The sequence below is a fragment of the Fusarium mangiferae genome (genome assembly GCF_900044065.1).
Source record: "Fusarium mangiferae strain MRC7560 genome assembly, contig: FMAN_scaffold014, whole genome shotgun sequence".
NCBI lineage: Eukaryota > Fungi > Ascomycota > Sordariomycetes > Hypocreales > Nectriaceae > Fusarium > Fusarium mangiferae.
In genome coordinates this window covers 319778-344796 of record NW_024573934.1, presented here as the reverse complement: position 1 = coordinate 344796, position 25019 = coordinate 319778, and the positions used below count along the sequence as shown (strand labels likewise).

The window sequence follows — 25019 nt, the reverse complement described above, 5'->3', positions numbered from 1 at the left end:
CTGCCAAACATTAAATCTGTCGGTAGTATAATAAACAACAGCACAACCACTTTGCAATCTTTGTACAATTGATCTGAATAATACGGGAAAATCTATTCGGCGTTCTCTCAATCGACAATAACACCCCATTCATGATCTTCGGCTCCGAACATAATATCCTTCAACCAATTCTTGATCCGTGGGCCAAATGCACTCCCATCGTCTTGCTTCTGCGGCAAGTCGATGTTAAAATCACCAACCCGAATGGTCGATACATTCTTGATGAAGAACTACGACGAGTTAGTCAATCGCCCCACAGGTTGATTGGGGGCTACTCACAGCAGTGCCAGACACGAAAGCCTCCTGAAGGAGACCATTTTTCCAAGCCTTCTCAACATCTTTGATTGTAAATTTTGCTTCTCTGACCTCGAGCTCCTGGGAAAGCCGACTTTCAACCAAATCCAGAACAGACCTTCTGGTAACACCATCGAGAATAACTCGATCCGTCAACGGCGCCGTGAGTAGAATCGGCTTGAAAGTCTTTTCGTCTCGGACGACCGCGAAGAAATTACTGGCCCCAGCCTCGGTGACTTGTCCTTTCTCGCCCAACAACCACAAGACCTGGTCGTAGCCAGCCTGTTGCGCTTCGCAATGAGATGCAAAGCTAGGGCCGTAATTCGCACCAACCTTGGCGTAACCAAAGCCACCAGGCCACGCCCTGATGGTGTCATTCCTCGATGTGATGAGACGTAGATCCGATCTTGGCTCTACGCCTGGAGGAACCTCGGTGGAGAAGTCGGGCCAGCACACCATCGTGACCATCAAGATGGCTTCCTTGGGGATCTGGACACCCAGTTGGCGGCCGGTTCCGATCAATGCTGGTCTGATGTACCGAAAGCTGCCGGGTTCTGACAGCCATCCTACCACGTTGTGAGCGATGAGTGGTGTGTAGATAGGAATACTTACTTTTCGCATCAACACGAACCAAGGCTTTGATCAACTCGACGAGCTGCTCGGGATCAAAACCCGGGAGAGAAACTCTCTCGGCGCTCATGACCAGGCGCCTTGCATTTCGATCGGGTCTAAAGAGTCTAACGCGGTTATCATAACCGCGATAAACCTTCATGCCTTCGAAACACTGGGTGGCATAATGAAGGCAAGATGCGAGGGGCGAAATAGTCAAGTCGCCGAAGGCCTTGATAACTGGATCTTCCCAGCCGTTCTGTACCGTCCAGCGACAGGTAACCATGTGGTCTGTAGCGACATTCTGTTCCCACAGCTCAGCGGATCCGGGCTTGGGGACATCCTTCAGCGCAGTTGTCAAATCGAACTTGAGCTTTGATGCATCGAGCTGTGCCTTCACGGAGGCTGTAGAACCATTTGTGCCGTTGGGACGAGTAGAAGCGTGTGCAGACATGGCAAAATGATAGGGATGGATAAGATGCAAGCACCTAATAAGTCTCTGTCTACTATGACTTGTGCAATAAATAGTCAATGCAATGCACCTTATCACGGAGTTGACATGGCCAACCCTTTCGTGTCCAGTAGCTCCCTTCACCTGCAGAAGTGGGTCATCATGAAGGGCGCAAGCTAATTTTGCGCCCTGTGACAACGCCAGCGATAAGTTCGGTTGCCACCTCCGATATGCCGATCCCCTCCTCACGCCTTGGACCAAATTCTCGTTTTACGAATTGAATTGGACATGAGTGCACCAGGTTCTCCACGAGGCGGTACGTTACCTGACGAAGACGACTGGCTCTCATGGCTTCACCACCATGACGATGTTCTGGATAGTAATTCCGGGCTCGATAGCGGGACGCTGAATACAGAAGCCGATGTTACCGACGGCGGCCCGCCCCGGACAGGGTTACAGCACTTATCAGTCGAATCATTGGACTCCTTGGATTGCACAACTTCTGGGGCACTCGCATCTAGTGATACTTTGGCTGAAGATGTCTCAGGGCTATCGTCCAGCGGATACTATGGCGCCCCATCAGATTCATCCGTGGGGTCTGTAGATTCCCTGACTTCACCAATCGCGTCGGCTTTTCGATTGAGACGGAGAAGGAGACAGACACGCCAGAACATCAACACCGCACGAGAGAGGGAGACGACTAAACGAAGGTACCAGTGCACCTTTTGCACGGATGCCTTTAAAACAAAACATGACTGGCAAAGGCATGAGACAACAATGCACTTAACTCTTGAGCAATGGAAGTGAGTATGAGTCAAGCCGTTTCCGATTTATAATAACTGATGTATTTGTAGATGCTCAAGATACGGACCGGTAATACAACAAACAGATGGAAATTCGTACTGCATCTTCTGCAAATGTCTCAACCCCTCGACAGACCACCCAGAGACTCACAACTATTCAGCCTGTGCTGCGCAACCAGAATCTGCACGACTGTTCCACCGGAAGGATCACCTAAGACAACATCTTCGCCTCTTTCATCAAGGCTGCAACTTCAATGACTCCATGAAGAGCTGGCTTTCGTCGATAGATGATGTAAGATCAAGATGTGGATTTTGTGATGCTCAACTGGACACTTGGACAGAAAGGCAGAGGCATCTTGCTTTGCACTTTCGGTCAGGTACAGATATGAGAGAATGGAAAGGTGACCGTGGTTTTGATAAGAGTATTGAGGAGCTCGTGGAGAATGACATGCCTGCGTTCTTGATAGGTGATCAGCGGCGGACTATGGAGCCATTTTCTGCTTCACGAGTTGACCACCGTGTCGACACATACGCCTTGAGCCCGTTTAGCACCACTGAGGCGAGCTCGAGAGAATCAGAGGTTCCGCACTCTCACCAGGAGGTACAGAGGCTCTTGTTACAATATGTATCTACCGAGATCTCGAAAGGCCATGTGCCGTCGGATCGCCAGATACAACGAAAGATGAGCGAGATTATATACGGCCCTGATAATTCTTGGGATTCGACGTGGGCGGATAATCCACAGTGGATGGACATGTTTCGGAAGAAGGCTGGGTTGATTAGTTTACCTTTGAGTGGAGGGAAGAATGCATTTATTGGATTCTAGTCCGAACATTTCACCAGATACGTCTCGGGGTCTCTGATTGCACTCAGCGCTGCCTTTCATACCGTGCGATGTTGCAATAGAGCCGAATCTGTCTGGTGAGCAACACCGAACACACGAAATATTTACTGAATTCACACCTCTATCATTAATTGGCATTCTTATTCATATAAGACCGTGACCTAACTGTGAAAGATAGACATTCCATATTACGCAACCTGACTCACCAACTTATCGAACTCCTCATCCGTATGCTCCTGAAACGTCCTAAACTTCTCATCCAACAATGTCTCGCCATTTCTGAACCTCTGCATCGTTAGCTTTTTTCCCGACAACCTCTTCGCCTCAAACAAGTCCTCAACATCAACTAATTCTGGTACAACCGTCGTACGGAACTCATAAGGTACTCCGCTACTCTTGATAAGATCGATACTAGCTTCGAGAAGCTTCGGCTTGACCTTTTTACCTGTGACACGCTTGTAGTTCTCCAAAGCACACTTGATGTCCATCGCGACAAAGTCGACGAGATTCTCGGAGAAGACTTCTTTGAGGACCTCGGGGGATGTGCCGTTTGAGTCGAGCTTGACGCTGATCCCAGCGGCTCTGAGGATTCTGAGGAAGGGGAGGAGACCTTTGTGGATGGTTGGCTCACCGCCTGAAACAACGAGTGACCCGTGAGACGTTGATGTAATGTGACGGAAGACGTCTAAAATGGTAACATCGTCACACTCTCCTTGGACTAATGGGCCATTGTGACACCAAGGACAGGCGAGATTGCAGCGAGATGTAAACATGATAGAAGCTTGCATCTTGCCTGGGTAGTCACTCAGAGTGCTCTTAATGTAGCCAGCAACAGGAAGATCTTTAATCGCAGCGACTTGCTTCTCCAGTTCTTGAATCTTGTTGTCATTAGTCAGACGTTCCAGGCCTGTCTCATACTTGTACACCTTTCTTTGCACAAACTCCTTCGACTTGCCACGATTCCAATCCCTTGTGGGTCGAAAGTACCCGACAATACGTGAGTAAACGAGCGTCAATTCTCCGCACGCTGTGCACTCTGGCTGCTCGCCTGCTCTGTATCCGTGAGTCGGACAGATACTGAACGTTGGAGTGAGTGTGATGTACGGAATGCGAAAGCGTGCGGTGAGAGTCTTGATCAAGTCTCTAGCCAACTTCCAACTCGGCAGCTGTTCGCCGAGGAAAGCATGAAAGACAGTTCCACCAGTGTAAGAACACTGAAGGGCCTCCTGATGGTCCATAGCTTCGAAGAGATCCTCCGTTGTATCGACAGGTAGCATCGTGGAGTTGGTGTAGTACGTAGGAATATCTTTATCGGGGAAGAGTTCCTTGTCTCGCTTGGCAAATTTGTAGCATGTGCTCTCTGCTGGACTGGCTTCGAGGTTGTAGAGGTTACCTGTTTCCTTCTGGAATTCCTGGAGTTGGTCCTTGATGAACTCTAGAACTTCAAGGGCAAAGTCTTGTCTCTGACCAATACCCTCGCCAAGAAGATCGACGAGTGCCTCGTTCATACCATTGACGCCGATGGTGCTGAAGTGATTGGTCCAGTATGACCCAGTGCGATGCTTGGTAGCTGACAGATAGTGAGCGGCGTAGGGATATAGCGTCGAATTCTCGTCCACCAGTTTTCGCTTGATCTCCAAAGAGTCCTTGGCCACTCTTAACGTGCTTGTCAACTCGTCCATGAACGTCTCCTTCGAACCGTTGGATCGGTATGCCAGGTTGGGCAAATTGATCGTGACAACTCCAACAGAGCCAGTCAACGGACTTGCGCCATATTGACCGCCGACTCTGCAGTGAAGCTTACTGAGATCAAGCCTCAAGCGACAACACATGGACCGAAAGTCCTCAGGATCGAGATCACTATTGATGAAGTTGGCAAAGTATGGAACGCCATACTTGGCGGTCATCTCCCAGATGCTCTGCCACCGTGGCGATTCCCAATCAATCCCATCAGAGACATTATAAGTCGGGATAGGGAAAGAAAAGATATTGCCGTTTCCATCTCCTTGCATCATAACTTCAGCAAATGCCTTGTTGAGTATATCCATCTCTTCCTGGAAATCACTGTATACCGAATCGGTTCGAAGCTCGCCACCGATGATAACACATTGATCGCCAAGTCGTTTCGGGCAGATGAGATCGAGAGAAAGGTTCGTGAATGGCGCTTGGAAACCGCTTCGGGTCGGGACATTGAGGGAGTAAACGAAGCTCTGAACGTATTTGAATACATCGGTGTAGGACAGTGCATCGCTGCGGATGAAGGGTGCAAGATACGTGTCAAAGCTAGACAAAGCCTGGGCACCAGCAAGTTCACCTTGCAGAGTAAACAGAAAATTGACAATCTGGTTAAGCGCAGTGTTGAGGTGCTTCGCAGGACGGCATTGAATCTTATTCTCAACGCCGCCAAAGCCTTGCAGAAGAATGTCTTCAATGCTCCAGCCCGAGCAATACGCGCTTAGGAAGCCGAGGTCGTGAATATGGAAGCGATTCTCGTGGTCATATTTTCGGATCTCTTCGGTGTAGATCTTTTCGAGCCAGTATTGAGAAATGATCTGGTTGGAGACGTATTGCATGAGTCCTTGGTGGGAGTAGGTTGAGTTGGCGTTCTCAGCGGTCTTCCACGTTCCTTTGGCGAGGTACTCATCGACGAGGCCAATGTTGGAGGACATGATTAAGGTCTGGGGAAGTAATTGAGCAATTAGAAGTGCAGTACAAGGTGCATAAAATTGTCTGCGATCTTGACGCGAAATGCAAGATCGGCCTGTAAACTTCTCTTGCGGTTCAATCATTCATTTAATATTCTACATTGTTTACATGTAACGCGTTTCTGTACCGCGTCTTTGCCATCAAACCACCGTCAATTCACCGAGAACTGGTGTGACTCTGACGACACAAGCCAGAATGGCCATATAGAAGCCTGGCCATTCTGGTGAAACACGGTCCTCACGCGTTGATTAGGATGCTCAGTCGAATGATGGGACCACGAGTCGGACGCGGTAACTCGTGACTTGGTGTGAAATGGGCCGACGGAACAGCCAATTGTGGTGCATGTGAGTCAATGGCTGGAATTGGAGTTGCGTGACTTGGTTTAAAGGGAGCGTGTTGGCGCGTTAACCTTGCTTATCGTTATCGGCCGTCGTTATCTTATCGGCCGATCGATCGCCATCTTCACCTCTACCCTGAACGATACTCCTCAGAATGATTTGAGGTAACTTTCATCTAGTATTTAATGCCTTTATAGAAATAAAAATAAAACTCCTTTTTACCTGATTTTGGGGTGATTTAAGCTTCTCTTTCTACTAATTGTAAGAAGATTTTAAAACTGTAATCTGCAGGGGAATTGTTCCAAGCTCATACGAGTGTGATTCTTAGCCAGTGAAGTTCAACATGTAAGCTGTGTTCACTGTAGAACAACCTCATTATCGGTGTTTGTAGTGCAGATATTAGAGATATTGCATAAATTCAGAATGCCAACATTTATAATTGTATTCTATAGGTAATAAATAGGCTTGTTCCTTACTTATTATCAAGAGCTCAGAGCAATAGATACAGAACAATACCAGATTTGGCAAGTTGTTGAGAATAACACATCGCTGCCAAGGATTAACCCCACCTTAGTGTCCCATATAACATTTTGCTTCGCAACAGTTGTCGCAGCTATCGAAACCTGACAAACCTGATGTCCCAAGGTGAAGGGTATGATAATCTTGATCCAACCAGGCGGAACAGAAATGGATCCGGGCTCATGTTGATAGAGCGACTTGTACCTTCGAAATGGCTGTTGTGGCAGAAGGTTTTGTTCAATCTGATCGGTAACAAATCAGCATGGGATTCTATCATTACAAGATTTAACCGACCAAGTCACCAACTACTTCATCAACTATGATGTCATAATCATCAATCCATTGAAACTCAAGCAGGGGCGTATCTGGCACTTCTCGTAGACTGTCGTAGTTTATTCTGTGAGTTGCTTCTTGTAATAATTGCTGAACGGCATCTGGGACACCGTATATCTTATAGACTAAGGGGAAGCCTTTTGGGAGTGCGAATATGTCTAGATCATTGATGGGCTTTTCGGAAACTCTTTGATCATCTTCAGCTGACTCGGGCTGACATTTTATGACAGAAAGAGCAGTATACGGGGCTTGCGCTGGTAGCGACAGTACTGTTGGTATTGGCCTTCCACTCTCCAGAACGGAGATGAATTTGGCGTAATTTTTTTCATCGAGGGACTCTGTACCCAGAGCAGCGCAGATATCTCCAAAGCTATTATAAATAAGTTAATGAGTGATTGAATATCTCGTCACTGTGACATCTCACCTGTGCTGGGGATATCGATACTTGAGAATAAATGCGGGTGCGAGGGGCAATGATGCCTGTGTTTCAGGGTGTATGCAACTAAAGGTCGGGAAACAGGAATCGAACTCTCCTGTCTCTTTGGTGTAATGTGCAAGAAATGATGGCGTAATACGTGCTATGATGCAAATAAGAGAACTGAACCAGGACAGTCAATTCGACACATACAATACAAAAGAGTCCCTTCAAAGACGCGATGACGTGGTCCCCGGAGGTACACTCGATCCATGGCTTGGAGCATGGCACGTAGGTAAGACATATACCTCTGTATCGTCAATTCGGTTGCATCACTGATCTGTATCTTGAAGTTTTGGTAGGCCTCTTGCTTTCTCCCCAGATGCCAATCAACACAACAAGATGCGATTGATAAGAAGTTCCGCAAATCTGCCTTCGCGATTTTGTTTTCCAGTATTTCTCTTGTCTTTTGCAGTACATCGTCTACTGTACTATAGCCGTGAAGGTCACGGGCCTGTTGCCACTGAGTCTCATTCTGGGGAATTGACTCGCGGAGCTTTGCCAAAACGTCTCTGTTTCGGTTTTTGGGGGTTCTGGGTTGGCTCGTTGCAACTTGGAATTGAACGTAGGATCCTTGCTCTGGCCGAATTGGGAGTTGTCTGCTCATAATTAGATGGCTGGTCTTGTCTTAGTTCCAGTCTGATACAGAAGAGTCTGGCGTCTTTCGCAGGAGCGGGGGATAAGCGGTGAGATTCCTCGTATGAGTTCTATTGGTTGGCCTTTCAGGCACGAGGCTGAGCATAAAATCAGCAGGCGTTTAAAATAGCACCAAATAGCTAGCCAATAACAGGTATCAAAAGATGGCTTTGAAAAGGAGGCTAGGCCAGGGCTTGCACATTATTGCAGCTCAAATTAGGAGACTTTTCTTTATGGCTTTATACAGGCATGTCCTTACCGAATATCACACTGCATGCACGTCTTCCTATTGAGATAGTATTGACCCCCAGACCTTGTAAGTGAGACGCAACTAACATGAAAGTATTGTTTGCAGCTAATGTGAGTGGCAAATATATCCTTGAGCACCCTTAAGGGACAACTCTAAAGCCTCTATTCTCGGCCTCTATATCTGCTTAAATAATAGGCCAGTCTTGCTATTATTACCCCTGAATGTTTAAGTAGTTGTATTCGTCATGGGTAATGACGATCTCGTGGGGGAGCTTTGTGAAGTCAATTTCCTTGATGTTGGCGATTTTGGTGTAGTCAACCAGGGCTCCCTGTTGATAGTTACCCCACGTAAGGTAATAGGTCTTGAAAGGTTCAATCTGATATGTTGTGAGGGGCTCAGGACAGAAGGTTGCTTGAGCACCTGAGAGGCCAGTGCCGTTGGTCGAGCCACCAACACCAATCATGTATTTGCCTTGAAGGATAGAAGAAGTTAGCAACAGTCTACCTCTTGTGTATCCCCAAGAGTCTGCCATTTGGTTCACTTACCCCTCTTGGCCTTTGCAGCGCTGAATTCACCGGTTCGGATCTCAAACGCGCTGGTCATTGACGAGTTAGGAAAAGTCTCAGTTGAAAATTGAGCTTCTTCGTCGTCCACAACCATTTTGAGAGTACTGCCTGGAATAACTTCCCCTGTTGCCGTCTTGACGCCCACCGTGACCTCGTGGTTTCCACCGACATCCATATATACTGCGTCACCAGGATTACCTTCACTGGAGCCCACGACACCATAGGACTTGTTAGAAAGTTTGAAAGTGACACTGTTTTCCACAGGAACAGTCTTGGTGACAAACACGTTAGACCAGATTTCGCTTTGGACCGGTCCGGTGACCTTCGGCTTCTTGGAACAGGGCGTACTTGCGCTGGACCCCTGATTGGTTCTTGACGGTGATGGTGTAACTGTTGACCATTTTGGCGATATTTGTAAGCTAAGTAAGGATTGGAAGAGTAAGAAATAAGATACTTCTTAGATGAAGTATAGTAACTTAACTATGATATGATGATGATGAGAATAGGTGCGATATGATGGGCGATGGTTACCATTTTATAGACGACCCTGGGAGCTGGGCGTCAGTCCAGGCTGAATTGGAACCTTACTCGGATCCTACTTTTGCTTCTCTGGTAGTGTTTCTGATCCGTTGTGCATGATTCCATCGGCAGCATCTTGCGAAGAGAACCTGCTCGGCATTCCACCACTAGAAGTGTTCGCGAGGGGGCCCACAGGATCGGTCTCTGTGGCTGGCTGAGATCAAGCCGACATGGTTTGCAACTCTCTGTATTCTGCGGCTAGCTGAGAGTCACCATCTCTTGTCTTCCGTGGCTGGCTGACACGGCCTTCCGCCGATATCGGTTGCCCAGCAACCATTGTGAAGTGACAGTCGATTTAGGCCTAGATTAAATATTGACGGGGTACCTGAGACACTACGGAGTACAGAGAGTCGGACATACTCCGTACGAAGCACCGAGAAGACCTTGCCAAGCAAAGAATCTTGTGGCGTTTGTCCAAGCGTGACGTGGCTCACTAGCCAGAACGCTAAGGCTGGCTGGTGATCTGCGCTAGGGTGCGAGTGGCTCGGGCTTGCGTTTAGGCTCCGCGGAATTCTTGAATACCTGCGGATTGCTTTTTCGCCAAAGACTATCGATATGTGAAAGCGCTTCGTAAAAAGATTCTTTTGTAATTGTGACGCCACGGCGGTTACCTCATGCACGAACGGCTTGCCCAAACCAGCTGAACCTGCGGGGAAGTTCTCTGCACTCAACGCCCCAATAATAGCACAGCTTTCCAAGCCGCCAATAGACCATGGAATAAAATAAGCCAGTCATCGTTTCAGCTGAGTCTAAGCAGGTCCAGAGCTAAATCTTAACCTTATCTGTCCGCGGGTGAGACGCTGCCCACGTGCGTGCGTCTCGAGGTCAACTTGTTTGTAGCCTGAATTCCTGCTCCGCCTCTTCGATGATCTTTCGTCATGCGTTCATTCTCTGTTAGTGATTCTTTTGAACTCCCGATGGCTTGCTCAACCTAAGCTGCGATAGATCACTTACCCGGTCACAATGTCTTATTACGATATCTCTATTGACAATAAGTCGGGGTCAAAGCGCTCCTATGCAGTCTTTGCAGAGAATCCAACCCCACGTTGGTTTCGGATGACGATTTCACCGACCCTTCAAATTATCCCGAAGGTTTCTAAAGGTAGCGCGATAAAATCTGTTCATGCCTCAATCACGGACATCGTTTCATCCTTTTCGTGGCTAGTCAGCTGAGTCATAGCTCTTGCTCCTCCTCTTGTCAACGATGTCCTCAGCTTTTGGATAATCTTTCCTAAACCGTCATAGTGTGCTCACGAAAATATTAATCATTTCTACTATACATACGCCGGACTTTCGTCAACCGGGCACTTATTTATAATATTGGACTGATTTGTAAAACATTATCAAGTGATTAACGCCATCTGCATGCGGTAATGACCGTAGGCTCACGGAACTATCTTCACTGACTAATAAAGTCTGATATATCCGAGCCGTGTCGGGTTTATCATGACTTCATTCTAGAAAACAAAACTATTTAAGAAAGCATCGAACCCATTTGCTGTGACCAACTCAACAACACTTTTGACTCTTGTTTAAACCCAAAGACAGACTCTGAGAGCCATTGAGTAAACATGTCATTTATTTCCACCACCAAGCATATCCCGCTCCAAGAAGATGTTCACCTTCATATCGAGCAGTCGTTTCCTTCACGGCAATCGCAAGACCATCCAACTATTATCTTTCTCCATTTCTGGGGAGGATCTTCCAAGACCTGGTCACCCGTCAACGATTTAATCGCACCGGCCTTCCCAACTGCCCGAATTGACTTTCGCGGATGGGGTAGCTCTACAGGCCCCGCTGATGAGACAGGATACTCCATCCTCCAACTCGCCCAAGACGTTGAACATGTCATTACGCAGCTGGAACTACAGAAATACATCATCGTCGGGCACTCTATGGGCGCAAAAGTGGCTCAAGCCGTTGCAGGTCGAAAGTTTGTTATTGGACTAACAGGTTTAGTCCTGCTCTGCCCGGCGCCGCCAACGCCTTTGGTGCTTCCGGAAGAAATGCGTGATCAACAGGTCAGTGCCTACGATAACGCACAGAATGCTGGGTCTGTTGCCCGGAACGTCCTCACAGCAAAGGCCCTGGCCGACGGCACTATCAAGGGAATTGTGGAGGATATGTTGAAAGGCAGTCCATCTGCCAAAGCAGCATGGCCACGATATGCCATGAATGAAGATATTCTAGAGCTAGCCAAAACGATCTCCATTCCTTCAATTGTTATTGCTGGAGGCAAAGATCAAGTTGAACCTGTGGCCCGTGTCAAGGCTGAGGTCTCTGGTAACATTTCCGTGGCCGAGTTTCTTGTGCTGGAAGAAGTTGGACATCTTGCCCCGCTCGAAGCACCGGAGGAGGTTGCAGAAATCATAACCGACTTCATATCAAGTAGAATATAGAGACGAAAAATTGAGGATCTGCGGAAATATTTATTTAAGAGGAGTTTTCATTTTTTTCCTTCGGCCAGTTCAGCAAGGAGTGTAAGTAATGGAGCCATGAATAGGAGTCAATGAAGTGCGCAATCATTCATGTTACTCATTATATTTTACAAGAAGTGAAAATGAATTATAGATATAGTAGAGACACAGCCGCTTTTCCTTTTACTTTACTGGGTTTGCCCTTTTGCCGATTCGATTCGAACTTTGTGTACTGTTTTTGAGTTCACCAACGCGTTCGATTAGTGACTTTCATATCGATATTTGCCGCGTGTGCAATTAACCAAGAAATGGGTTTGCAATTGATCCTCCAACTTTCAAAACTACCAGTCACTGTCATTACCGGATTCATCGGAGCTCTCGGCTGAACCTTCGCCCTCCTTTTGCCTTTTATCCTGAAAGTCGAGGATACAAGTCCTACTTTCATCTCTGAGCACCTCCACATCAACATCATTTCTATCACCGTCAATTTCGTTGGGCACGTAAAGCGAGTGGGTCGCAAGATCCTTCGAAGGACACGTTGGTAGCGCATCGGTAATCAAAATCTTGATAATAATGTCAGGATAGTCAGTCATCATCTGACACAGTTTCTTGATGATTCTATGGCCCGTGTCCTTGTTGCCGGTGAGACGAGAAAAGCCGTCAATGATGATGACCACAATTTCACGCTCTGGGAGACGCTGAAGACATTCCTCGAAGAGCTGGAGCGCATACTTGGGCTCCACGGTTGATTTCCTTCTCAATTTACCTTTGCCCAGGAATTTCATATCGGCCGATGCTCTTTTCTCGGCGAGGAATCTGACAAATTGCCCATTAAGGCTGTTCAGAAGAGCCATGGGCCCTGACTCACTGGAATGGCGTGAGTCTGTCGTCCTAAGCCCACAGAAGAAGCCCATCACCAGAATGTCGTCTACAGTCTCTAGAGATGTTTGGATAATGGCACTTGCCAATGATAACGCGTTGTTGTCCTCTTCAGGCGAATCTTCAGGGCGAACGTCGAGAATAGTGGAATACATACAGCGTTGCCACTGCTGAAGCTCGCCTGATTTCAGAATCCACTCGAACTTGTCCTGTTCATCGGGCTCAAGGTCTCCGAGCCCCGAGACGAGCTGCTTGATATGTTTGTGAGAAGTAGGTTCAAAGTCTCCAAGATGTTCAAGCCAGTCCGCCGCTAACTCCTTGTTCTGGGGAATCGGGCTCGTTGTATCCGCAATCTTGTTTGTAGTTGTAGGATTCTCTGCTTCTGGATAAGATAGAGCCCGCGCATTAACTGAGAATAGCGTGTTAAACGAAAATCTCAGTTCGATATCTAATAGCATACCTGTGTTATTGGCTGGGTTGTAGGCAGGGTTGCTGGTAAGAAACTGATAGAGTGAATCCAGCAGGGCTTTATTTAATGCTTTATGTTCCTGCAATGTAGACTGGACCCGGTTTTCAAGCTCTGTGCGGATGTCAGCTTATGAATAAAAAGAAAAGGGATATCATTTATCCATTTCTACAGAAGAAAGATTAAACTCACCGCGAGTAATAGCTTTAACGCCGGTCACTTCTTGTACGACCTTCTGCATAGTCTCACATGCTTGACCCAGTCTCCGGTCCCTACAAAAGTCTACATCGACTTTGAATCGAGAAACCTGGTAATCAAGGGCTTCAAGAGCCTCTGTAATACCGGAGTCTTTGCCCTTGAGCTTGAAGGCTATCGATTCTATTACAATATACTAGTCAGTAAGTGTCGTAGCTGGGTCGCCAGCAATGTCCTACGCATCAAAGTCTTTGAAAGCTTAGCTATTATCCTTTCCAATACTGCAAAGATTGCAATGAATACACCGTTGGCACTTCTGTAAAGATTTGGAGATGGCATAAGTATCTCAGCGAATCTCTTTATATCCTCGAGCTTGCGTGGGATATCTGCGAGTGCAGATTGGATTTCAACACGGCCAGCTTGATGAACCTCAGCAGCCTATAGAGGTTGAATGTTAGCCTTAATTCATACGATTTATTATTAAGATGTGACCAGTACCAGTAGGATAAGAGAGAAACCTCCGGAGATGACGGATCCATATGCATCGCCTGGTATCATACTCAAGATCCCACTAATGACCCTTCGTCGACTGGCAATACTCTCAGCACACTTCTGCATGAAAGCTCTGCACCTTTGAGTATTATCCTTTTGATCTTTACGATATTTGTAATCGTTGATCTTGTTGGCTACCTCAATGACGTAGTCAACGTCGTAGGTGGTCGGATCACGAGGTGTAAGGCTGAGCTTCTTGAAGATGTCTTGCTTCTCCAGCAAAGTATTGAACTGTCTTAGAGTGGTTTGGAAACACTCCAACTGTTCGTCAGACTCCTTAAGTATCTCTTTCTGGCTTCATGCTGTCAGCTCATAACATCATCTTTTGAACATAAGACTCTTACCTATGGGCTTCTTCCTTATTCCAAAATCTGTCACACACAGGGTCAAACTCAGAAACGTCATTTTCATTGCTTGTCAGGGTGTTGTTGCCCTCTCTATCGTGGCCCAGTTCATCGAGAATAGTTGGCGCAGCACGTAATTCGACAAACTCCGCCGCGCTATTTGTAAGTATCTTTGACCGTGATCTCAGCGGCTCTGAGGCAAGTTTTATTCGATTCATCTCTTTGATGTGTGGTAGAACATATCATGAAGAGGAGTAAGGTGGTATCAAGAACAGACCTTCGTCGGGGGGCATGCTGAGATACCCAAAAGCCAGAGCCTGATTCTCGAAAATCAGGCTGTGCACTGGCACATACATACAAAAGCGGGGCGCCCGCTGTTATCAATCCCAAATGCACAGACGACTGCATAAGTGTGGCTTCGATTGGCTGTGGATAGTGTGTTTCTGTCGGAAAACGGAACACTGCAGATAGATGGCTTCCACTCGAGGTTCAGCTCAATGCAGCCACGTCTTACACAGTCCAGTCCAATGCAGCGCAGCTGCTGACAGATAAATTACTCATACAGGCACTTAATCGAGGCTGTGGTGGATGAAGGTGCTGCAGAGCCGCAATCTGATTATAGTTTCCAGTCCCCAGTATTCAACCGCCTCATCGAACTTTGTCACCCCTAAGCTACCTTCATTCTGTAGCAGTCGAATTATTCCACCAAGTGTCCTTATGATGACTGAGCTCCAAGTAGGCTTGAGAAGCCTTCACGGGGACGTCGGACTGTCTTCAATGACCGATAACTGCTCTCTTTTGGCTGAAAAGCCCCAGGAGGCTCCACGGTCAGATGAGAATGCACAAGTACCCAATGTTGAGCCCAAGAGAGACACAGAAGATGATTTCCACACTGGAGATAACTATACGAAAGAGGGGACTGTGGCATTTGCTGATGATCTTGCAACAGAGAACCTGCATGATTTGTATGAAAAGAAGTTGGAGTCTCTTGAGGAGAAATATACCGGAAGCCGGTCACAACTCTCACCAAAGCTGGTAAACAATATTGTCGATCTTGTTAGAATTCTTGAGAAAAGAATTGGGCGTTTGGAGAACGATGAGCCAGCTGAAGTCAATGAACACAACGACACTGATATGATATCTGGCCATGCAACACAAGCACAAGACCAGGTATCAGAAGTCGCGCCAAAGAACAAACCCCTGGAAGTCAAATTCTTTCCTTCGGCAACCGAGTTTGATCAGCAGGGTAAATACGCACCTGATACAAGCAGGCCAGGCACTTTCGGCTGCGTTACGGATTCTCAGCATTTCATCCGCGCCCTTTTCAGCTGGAGAGATGGGCCAGATTCTCAGCCTCTAGTGAATGATGAGCCTGACCCTGCCAATGCCAATCTCATCGCTCTACGTATTGAGTCCGCGCATATTTCAGACTTCCTGAAAGCAAGTGGAGGCCTATCCACAAACCTACATCCATCACTGCGCATGATGAAGCCTTTTAGACCACTTTTGCAAAACTACCACGCAATAAGGGAACACTTATCCAAGCTTGAACTGCGATACGACGGACAAGATCCTGAATCGCACACCGATCAAGCTACAGACTCTGCTCAGCCTACGGATGACTTAACCCTCATCGAAGAGCCAGGTTATGAGAAGATTGAAGCCCTGGGACACTTCAGAGTTCTAGTGTCATTCGTCGACAAGTATTTGCATAAGCAGGTCAACCAGCTTGAGCGTATCAAGCTCGGAAAATGGGACAAAATATCTTTTGACGACCTCTGGATGCTCTTTGCTCCAGGTTCAACTATATACTGTCCTTTCCGCGATATCAAAAAGATCGGGGAGTATACAACCCAGCCGCAGTATGTGCCGCAAGCGTTTCGCGTCGTCGGGGTTCTTGGTGGTGTTCCCTCAATCTCGCCCGTTACGCCCACTTCAGAGGAAGCGAGAAACATGACAAACGACATCAGGGTACTAGATGGGCTTGATAAATTCCAGGACGCACTTCGAGCCACTGGCCTAGCGTCCAGGCGTATAAACAGCTTGTTTTCACCGCTCCATGTCATATGTATCAATATCGACTTTGATGGCATCAAGTATGGTGTAGTAGAGAATATTCTTCTCTTCAAGCCGTTTCATGGCCAGGTGGACATTCAAAGCTTGGAGGCATATCCAGTGCAGTTCAGGAGAGTGAGCCAAGCAGGAGAAGATCCGATTGCTGGGCTTTTACGAAGAGGTGAAAAGTTCATCGATGCCACCTTGGTGTCGCATATGTCCTACGAGGGTCTAACAGTGGGCAAGAGTCGTGAAGAGGTAAAGGACAAGGCTCCAACCATGCGATATAGCTGGTCACTAACCGTATATATAGGTTGAGAGCGATGTTATCGTCGACTTCAAACTAGCATACACCGAGAAGCATGAATTTTCTTCCGAGCCCTATGTTGTCGCCCCTAAGTTTCACAGCCTTCAAGATCTCTGGCCTGCGTCGGCGGAAGACGATAAAATCGAACTGGCTACGAACGGTTGCGGATTTCCTGGATGCACTCTTAGTAGCTGCGGCAACGACGCCTATCCACCCTCGCAGAAGACGCTAGCCATGAAGATGAAGGTTGAGATTGAACAGCTCCTAGAAGATTACGAACCTGGAGATCTCGATAGCGAGGATAATCTCAGACTCTTCAAAGAGAATATGAGAGCTGACGGGCTTCTTCATCTTCTGCCTGGAGCAGTGCCTGGATTCGCTCTTAGAAATAAGACATGGGGTATGTTGGGTTTACAGCTCGGTATTCGACTTGCGAACAATAGCTAATACGAATTTTAAGTGCTTCTTGATTTGGACTTACTCAGGGAACCTGAGGAAGTTGATGACTGGGACCAGCTTGTACTTCCAAAGGGTCATCGGAAGATGGTGCAAGCAATGGTCGAGACGTATGCTAAAGGCTCACATAATGGATCATCAGCTACAGATAGTCGGTATACTGATGCAGGAATGGATATAGTAAGGGGCAAAGGTTTGTTCAAAGGTAACTGATAAGCCTTTTTTTCTCACTAACAAAATTACAGGCAAAGGATGCATCATCCTTCTCCATGGTGTACCTGGAGTGGGCAAGACTTCTACAGCAGGTGAGTTGGTTAGCTCCCCGTGCTTATCTATTCAGAGCTAACAAGAATACAGAATGCGTGGCAACTTATACTGGACGTCCGCTCTACCCAATCACCTGCGGTAAGGTATACATAGGCAAGAGGTCTGTGAAGATTGCTAATGAGCGAAGGGGATATTGGTTATGCACCCGAAAGAGTAGAGGAAAACATGGAGAAACATTTCCGATTGGCCCACAGATGGGGCTGTGTGCTACTGCTCGACGAAGCTGATGTGTTTTTGGCTAAGCGCAGTGTGAGTTTTTATTCTAGATTACTTACTAGGGTTGTCTGACGTGACCAAGAAAGCCGACGTGAAACGAAATGGTCTGGTGTCTGGTATGAACCACTATCGTACTGATAGAATGAGGTTTGCTAACACTATGTCATAGTATTCCTCCGCATTATGGAGTATTACTCTGGCATCTTGTTTCTCACGACCAATCGTGTCGGGGCTATTGATGACGCTTTCAGGTCTCGACTACATCTAACTCTCTACTACCCCAAGCTCAGCAAGAAACAGACCAAGACTATCTGGAAGAACAATATCGAGCGCCTGCATGGAATCAACAAAAAGCGTCAGAGCGAGCAAGCTCCGATCATCGAGTTTGACAGCAGGAAGATGCTTAAATGGGTAGACCTAAACTGGGAAATACTCCAGTGGAACGGACGCCAGATCAGAAATGCATTCCAGACAGCGCTCGCCCTGGCGGAGTTCGAAGCGAAGCATTCTCGCGACCCGGATGCGGAGCGCACCCTAGAAACGAAGCACTTCTGCATGATTGCTGATGCAACAACGCAATTCAACGAGTATCTTCTCGCCACGCATGGCTTTGACGAAGATGAGACTGCCAGACGTGAAAAGATCCGGAGCAACGGCTTCAATGACACTCCGATGGCAAGAGTCAAGGACCTATCAGAATCTGACGACAACGAGAGCGAGGAGCCCCCGTCTGAGGATAGCGACGATAGTGATTCTAAAAAGAGAAAAAGAAGAAAGGCCAAGGGGAAGAAGACGAGTAAGCGTGAGGGAAAGGAGGCGAAATCGACAAAACGGGATAAAAAGGCCTCCAAGAAACAGTCTGAGCCTGAGTCAGAGTCGGAGTCGGAGGATGAGGAAGTTGGAGACACAGAATCTAAAAAGACAGTAGCTACCAAGAAGTGAGAAAGGAGAAACAGCAATAACTAGGCCACGGAAATAACAACTTCAGTCAACCCTACGCCAAATCAGCAGTAATAAGCAATAAGAATACAGAACATAGGGATTATGACTTTATAGAGATAAATGTAAATCAAGCGCCAATAACCGGGTGGACGATTGTACAAGTTCAGCACAGCTATTGCATTCTTTTCCGCAACCCTAGAACTCCGAATCATAAGTATCTTAATGGTATTCGAGCCCATTGGCTATATGTTGTCGTGACGTCAGGATTGATAAATGCATGACACTGCGGGGTTTGAGGGAATTACTATTTCATCACATTCACGACCACGATTTAGATCAACATTTCCTGAGAGGGAATTTAATCGGGACCACTTTATACAGTAAATCCAAAGTTGCTCAGGGATTCATGTCTCTAGACGTACCAGCAAGCTTGACTGGCTTCTTTTCTAACGATATTGATATTGACATGATTGCCGATGGTGTGCGGCTTAATCTTGTCCCAGGTCTTGAGAGAAGACCTGAGGTTGGCGACCTATATGGAAGCCTCATTCTGTAAATTGTGTCCTGGTCTTCCCTGTAACATGGCCTGACTTCTACAGACAGAACAAGCTGTCGAAAGACTCCGATATGCAGCCAATCGAAGAAAGGCACATAGACTACCTTGGTAGGCTGATTGAGGAATGCAATGCCAAGGAAACTTTCGGAATTCACCTCGCACATAAACATTTCGACTTACGAGAAGGGACATACCTCGAAGGCCGCCTTGATACTGATGACAATCGGCAATATTACTGGACTAGAGCCGTTGAAAACAGTGGCTCTGACCCTAGCAAGCTTTGTGGTCATATATTCGTATATGATCGAGAGAAAGGATTCAGCCCTTCTGAATTTCACCACGGCTCGCTGCCTGATCTGTCTACAGTGGATCATCGAAGACTATTCTCGATGTTCGGCAGGTACCTTATCGAGCATCAGCTTCAGCACAGCATTGTGCTGGAGTACCTAATTCCGGAACTCCGCGGAAGAAACATGTTCGAGCTGGTCCTCCACGGACAGCAGCACATACTATTATGCGAACCAGGAATAGTACTACCTGGCTTGGCGAGTTCAGTTGTGACGGCGTACTCATACGTTGAATCAGCGATGAAATTTGGGCCAGGTACAAGATACATTACTCCGCCAGGAACCAATAAGCATATAACGTTTAATCCGGACGACTTGGTCGAAGTTAGGGAGGTCGTGGATGTGTTTAGGAAACTCGAATTTCTGGCAATCTGAATCTGCCTCAGGTTCTTAGGGTTTCGGATCAACTATTCCCCTGCTTCTCCTTCACGATTATTATAGCAAAGGAATTCCCTCAATACATAGACACTTTCAAGTCCATGTTAGGGATAATTACTTAAAGTTGCATATTCATAAAAGATTTTACGGCGCTGGGTCACATCATATAGATACACGCCTCCGAAGGTGTTAACTATGAGGATGATTTAAATCTGTCACTATATAAAATTTACAGATAGGCTTATATGCCCTATGTACCGAGACGTGTCGGCTGTTTGTGACTCGACTCGATAGTGTATTCATTGGATCCCTCTCTTTAATTTCTTCCGTTAGCCTTTAGATATATTTCGAGGAATTAGTGCTGGCGTGAGATCTGGCAAGATATCGATTGACTCATGGCAATTTTGTGGGAGAAGAGGAAAAGAGGAAAAGAGGTCCAAAGTCAACTGAGTTTATATACTTCTAAGCTAGATCATCTCTACAGAATAATAGTACCCAGATGTTGCTCCAAGATACAGTCAATATTGCATGAAAGATCTTGCAGTAAGATATCAGAGGAATTCAAGGTTCGAAGGTCGATTGGTTGAGAAATGACGTAATAGCGATCTTCAAATGAAGTACTACTACCCTCAATGGTACGAGTATTGTTAATGAGTCTTAAACTTCTCTGTGGCCGTATGGATGTCGCGAATTCCATAACCTCCTGAAGATGGTCAAGGCTCACGGAAGCTGCATGCATAGGATCTTTATGGCCTGTGCAGGTTGGAAATTAGTTTCAAGACTATACTTTGAGCATTCTGGCACTAACTTACAATGTGAATCTGTGTTTTCTGTCACAGAGGTCTTCGCTCCTGTCTGTTTCAGTTTGTCGAAAATTCGGCTTTGTCTTTTGTAGAATCGGGATAGTTCAACACTTTTGAGTCCTTTCTCCTTACTCCAATGTATTTGCATACAGGGGCCTTCTGATACAGTACTGGTGTTCATGAAGCCACAATTTGACATCTCGAAGTCATATCGATAAAATGGTCTCGAAGCTCGGTCCAATGGGGTAAGGCCGCCACTGATCATGTTGACATCTGCTTTCAGTCCTATGAGCCTTTCCACAAGACTAGGATGACATCGTTCAACGGCTAGGTTGAGGGCTGATAAACCAGAAAAGTCAACTGCGTCGATATGAGTTCCAATCAGCTTTAGGGCAATGTCTTCTTGAGCTATATCTCGAGTAGCAGGCTTTGCGGAAGGACAATCGTTGTCACCACCATTTCTCATGAGATCGACAACGATAAAGTCTCCAATATGCACAGTTGAATTGAAGAAAATGCAATCGATAAACTTGTAGGACCATCGAGGGGCTTGTAGAGACCAAAGTAAAGGCGTCATACCATCGTCGTCTTCACACTCAATATTAACCGCTCGTTCGAGTAACTGTTTAACGACATCAAACTGCTGATTCTCTGCAGCGTGAGATAAAGCCGTGCGACCTAGGTAGCCGCGAGTGTCCAAATGTTTCGAGTACTGAATGAGGTCCTTAATAGTTTCGGGTGTGCAGTTAAAAGGTTGTGGCTCCCCTGGAAGTGTCGGGTTAACACTGTTAAGTCCTTGAACAAAGGCCATGTGACCAAAGTGATGCCGGGTGTTCATAAAATGGACTCCGTTGAAAATGTTAACAGTCCTTCGGTTACCAAGGGCCCATATCAAGGTCGTGTCTCCGACTATGTCTTGAACATCCACATTTACTCCACGGTGTAGTAGGAACTTAACGGTTTCGGTTTGTTTACCAAAACAAGCCCATCGTAAAACAGACCACCCACGTGTATCCACTGCATCAGCGGACCCTTGTTCAGCTTGTATTATATTCTTCATAACGTCGAGCAATCCAAAAAAAGCTGCGAGGTGAATTCCTTCTATTTTGTCTGGGAGTGGAGTGCTAGAGTCATATAGGAACGACTGGTCGTTAGACAAAGCCAGAGCACGGCCGCTGGCGGTAATCCTTTCCGGTAGATCAAAAAACCGAAGAATCTCGGGGAGCATTGACAGCTCTACTGCGTTTTTAGCATGGATGCCCCAGTTTCGAGAAGCATAGGAGAATAAGGGAGGGCTCAGTATGTAGGTAATAGTATCTGGGCGAATTCGAGACATCGGAGGAGTATTTGACGTTGAATCTGGCTGAGAGCTACAGTTCTCTGCCTGCTTTACCTGAGTAGTTGATAAACACCGAATACATGCTGATGCAACGCGTTGATGCGCCTCAGCACTAGGGAAAGTTCTTTTGAAGTAATCTTCCGCAGTATAGTGTGAGAAACCGACTATGTCTTTGTCCTTGTTGATGACAATTAGGCCTAGACAGACATCCGCAAGCTGTTCCTCATCGATCAGGTCCTCCTCAACAACTTGACCCTCGTGTCCTGTCGATTGCCAAATTAGGGCATGGCTGAAAGATTGAAACGATAGGGCTTCTAGACTACAGCAGAGCCAAGTCATAATATCTCTCGCAAGCTCAGCATCCTCGTTGTCTTGATCCTGGATGCGGTTCCAAAGAAGTTCATAAGTTTGATCAAGTGGGCTGGGTAAGTCAGACAAAAGCTGTTCATAGGCTTTTCTATTCCGGCATTTGGACCTTTCCAAAATCTGAAGGTGGAGCTTTGGTAACAGAAACCTATAGATATTTGATATCAGTCAGCCACCCATGCCTCAAGGCCTTGTCGTGTTCGGTACCAATCAGATATTGCTGACTCACATTCCCTTTGCCTTTTCATTTAGCTTTTTCTTGATGAGATCCGAAAACCCTGGGTATTTCCGAACTCGACGGCTCAGGATAGGTAGATCAGACGCCAAGGTTTGGTCAATGTACGTATCAATGTCGGAGTGCCGTGCTTCAAGATCGTAAATAACCGGGTCCTCTAGACAGGAGGCAATCGATTCGATCTTGCGAGAGCTAACTAGCAATGAGGCAGCTGAGTGTGAGGAAAGTAATATGTTCACTGCACTCAGAAGACCAAACATAGCCTCGTCACGACGTTCATCCAGCCCATCAATCACCATGTAGACTCTCTGAAATCTGTCTGCCTCAGATAAGAGCAGCTCTTGGCATTCTCGTCTCAGAAGCGGTGCGTCAAGGTCTTTATGCCCCTTATATGACTCAAGTAACGAGTTCGACAACACGCAGTTTTGTTCTGCTAATTGACGAACAAGTGACGCGACAAGCCTTTCTGCGCCAACAGAGTCATTATGATCAAGGTAAGCATAGACAATCGCTTCATTCGCCGCCTTCTTCTCTTCCAAATGATGAATCACGATAGACCTAAGAAACGATAAGTGGTAAAGTCTCGGACGGCGGAACGCGCAGTGACCTACATCATAATAGTTTTACCTACTCCAGCTGTCACATAATATGTCAGCACTCATTTCGAACTAGATAAAAAAGCACTGGAATGGTAGCTTACCGTGACCTTGACACCAAAGAGTTTTATCGTCTCCTTGTAGCCACCTTTGAAACAAGTCCGTTTCAAAAAACCATTGTCCAGTTCCTTCTTTCCAATCGTTTAGGCGCGATTCATATGTTGCAGAAAAGCTTAGTTTGGACAGCCATATGAACACATCCTGATTGGAGTCTGTGAATTGGTTAGCTGAAATGGCCCGTATCAAATCACCATAATATGGAGGTCTGACGTTGTGGGATTGTATCACTGTTCATATGGTGAAGAGCTGTTGAGTTTCTTAAGTCAGCAGGGGACAATACTTGGAACAACTTGTTTTGAAAGACATGAATGGCCACTTTCTACATGTGAGATTCGCATATGATAAATCGAAGTCTTACTTGAGCATGAAACTATCGTCGAATTCAAACATTAGCTGATGACTGATAAATACCCAGTTCAGGCCCAGTTGCCTGCTTATTCTCACCATTCAGATGGGTATGGGTTCCACCAGAATTATGCACCCCTCCTTGGTTGATTGTACCCCCGAAGCTGACATTTCCAGTACTGTGCACCCCTTGCATGTTCCACTGAGTCCCAGAAGCTTGATCAGAAATTGATTGGGTTGCATGGATAGCCCCGATACCTTCAAGCTCGTGATCCTCCAACGATGGCTCTACATTTAACAGCCCATCGATAGCCACTTTGATATCATCAAGATCTTTCGTGGTAGCAAGGCACGCCATCTGGCTCATCACCAGTAGCTTAACGTCCTTAAGTAGATCGGTCATAAGATTCTCGATGCGCCGGCTTTTAACACCTTTGATTGCTTCGCGATACCAAACGCGTAATTTGGTCCAGGTTTCGCCGCCAGGGTTCTCAAGACACTTCTTCTTGAGAGTTTCAAAAATTTCTTGCATCTCATAGATTTTCTTTTCACAACGACTGGCAATCGCTGCGAGTGAATTGCGCTCATCGGCATCCATTTGGATACCTGCCAACTTGGTTTTGGCATTGTCGAGAAGTTTTGAAACCATAGCAAGATCGTCTTGGACCTTATCAAAGGCCCCTGGGAGATTTGAAACCTTCTTTATAGTACTGTAGCTGCTCGTGATTGCACCAATGATACTAATCACGGAGGCAATGATACTCAGGGGATCCATGGCGGTAGGTGATGTTTTGCTATTGGCAATAGAGATAAAAGCTGGTGCAATAGAGCTGAGATTCAAGTTTAAAGAGAAGTCTGTGCTTTACTTTCCAGTAAGCCGCAGTGTAAGCACGATGCAGAGAATTGTATACAGAAACCTTTTTGTATTTCTGGTGCAATTACAATTAGCTTATATTACGCGGCTTAGGCAGCCCCAGGGAGAAAAAAAAACGAACATAACTACTCCAAACTTCGTTGGCATTCCACCCATCAATGGGTCGTTTTTTATTTGCCCCCAGGCTAGGCAGAAGTGCATCTGGGAGATTTGCATTGGGCAGCAATACATTTCTTTTCTTAAGACCGGCAAGTAGGTAAAGCCTTACTTTCAACCCCCCAGTCACTTGCCCCACTATTCAGGAGATGTTGCTAATGATAGATTGTTCGGGATCTGTTGAAAAATATTGAATTAAGCTCAAGTCTCTGAATAACGTGCATGATAAGCGAGTGCTCCAGACAAGCGAGTGCTCCAAAAATCCCTCAACCTACACTATCACTTTTCAATCAGATATTTCTCAAC

General features: G+C 46.5%; 10 protein-coding genes across 10 annotated transcripts; 4 read left to right on the top strand and 6 right to left on the bottom strand.

Annotated features, from left to right (window-relative positions):
• Positions 1-107: 107 nt before the first annotated feature.
• On the bottom strand, positions 108-1396 carry FMAN_15129 (putative branched-chain amino acids aminotransferase; the record flags this gene model as incomplete). The annotated part of the gene is made up of 3 exons (XM_041822530.1): positions 108-269; positions 319-899; positions 946-1396. The coding sequence occupies 3 exons, from the start codon at positions 1394-1396 to the stop codon at positions 108-110; spliced, it is 1194 nt and encodes a 397-aa protein (XP_041688201.1).
• A 285-nt stretch (positions 1397-1681) lies between these two features.
• Positions 1682-3022, top strand: FMAN_15130 (uncharacterized protein; the record flags this gene model as incomplete). Its single annotated transcript, XM_041822529.1, has 2 exons — positions 1682-2196; positions 2248-3022. The coding sequence occupies 2 exons, from the start codon at positions 1682-1684 to the stop codon at positions 3020-3022; spliced, it is 1290 nt and encodes a 429-aa protein (XP_041688200.1).
• A 206-nt stretch (positions 3023-3228) lies between these two features.
• Positions 3229-5709, bottom strand: FMAN_15131 (uncharacterized protein; the record flags this gene model as incomplete). The annotated part of the gene is made up of 1 exon (XM_041822528.1): positions 3229-5709. The coding sequence occupies one exon, from the start codon at positions 5707-5709 to the stop codon at positions 3229-3231; it is 2481 nt and encodes an 826-aa protein (XP_041688199.1).
• Positions 5710-6888: 1179 nt separating this feature from the next.
• Positions 6889-7625, bottom strand: FMAN_15132 (uncharacterized protein; the record flags this gene model as incomplete). Its single annotated transcript, XM_041822527.1, has 3 exons — positions 6889-7306; positions 7361-7514; positions 7565-7625. 3 exons carry the CDS (start codon positions 7623-7625, stop codon positions 6889-6891), a joined length of 633 nt encoding a protein of 210 aa, XP_041688198.1.
• An 883-nt stretch (positions 7626-8508) lies between these two features.
• Positions 8509-9264, bottom strand: FMAN_15133 (uncharacterized protein; the record flags this gene model as incomplete). The annotated part of the gene is made up of 3 exons (XM_041822526.1): positions 8509-8768; positions 8843-9165; positions 9212-9264. 3 exons carry the CDS (start codon positions 9262-9264, stop codon positions 8509-8511), a joined length of 636 nt encoding a protein of 211 aa, XP_041688197.1.
• A 1749-nt stretch (positions 9265-11013) lies between these two features.
• On the top strand, positions 11014-11841 carry FMAN_15134 (uncharacterized protein; the record flags this gene model as incomplete). The annotated part of the gene is made up of 1 exon (XM_041822525.1): positions 11014-11841. The coding sequence occupies one exon, from the start codon at positions 11014-11016 to the stop codon at positions 11839-11841; it is 828 nt and encodes a 275-aa protein (XP_041688196.1).
• Positions 11842-12200: 359 nt separating this feature from the next.
• Positions 12201-14513, bottom strand: FMAN_15135 (uncharacterized protein; the record flags this gene model as incomplete). The annotated part of the gene is made up of 6 exons (XM_041822524.1): positions 12201-13147; positions 13199-13318; positions 13397-13582; positions 13639-13837; positions 13892-14246; positions 14296-14513. 6 exons carry the CDS (start codon positions 14511-14513, stop codon positions 12201-12203), a joined length of 2025 nt encoding a protein of 674 aa, XP_041688195.1.
• A 499-nt stretch (positions 14514-15012) lies between these two features.
• Positions 15013-18598, top strand: FMAN_15136 (uncharacterized protein; the record flags this gene model as incomplete). The annotated part of the gene is made up of 8 exons (XM_041822522.1): positions 15013-16608; positions 16664-17057; positions 17118-17306; positions 17359-17418; positions 17471-17518; positions 17568-17689; positions 17739-17772; positions 17826-18598. The coding sequence occupies 8 exons, from the start codon at positions 15013-15015 to the stop codon at positions 18596-18598; spliced, it is 3216 nt and encodes a 1071-aa protein (XP_041688194.1).
• A 627-nt stretch (positions 18599-19225) lies between these two features.
• FMAN_15137 (uncharacterized protein) lies at positions 19226-19876 on the top strand (the record flags this gene model as incomplete). Its single annotated transcript, XM_041822521.1, has 1 exon — positions 19226-19876. The coding sequence occupies one exon, from the start codon at positions 19226-19228 to the stop codon at positions 19874-19876; it is 651 nt and encodes a 216-aa protein (XP_041688193.1).
• A 481-nt stretch (positions 19877-20357) lies between these two features.
• On the bottom strand, positions 20358-24458 carry FMAN_15138 (uncharacterized protein; the record flags this gene model as incomplete). Its single annotated transcript, XM_041822520.1, has 5 exons — positions 20358-20632; positions 20692-22535; positions 22617-23229; positions 23323-23490; positions 23783-24458. 5 exons carry the CDS (start codon positions 24456-24458, stop codon positions 20358-20360), a joined length of 3576 nt encoding a protein of 1191 aa, XP_041688192.1.
• Between the last annotated feature and the right edge of the window lie 561 nt (positions 24459-25019).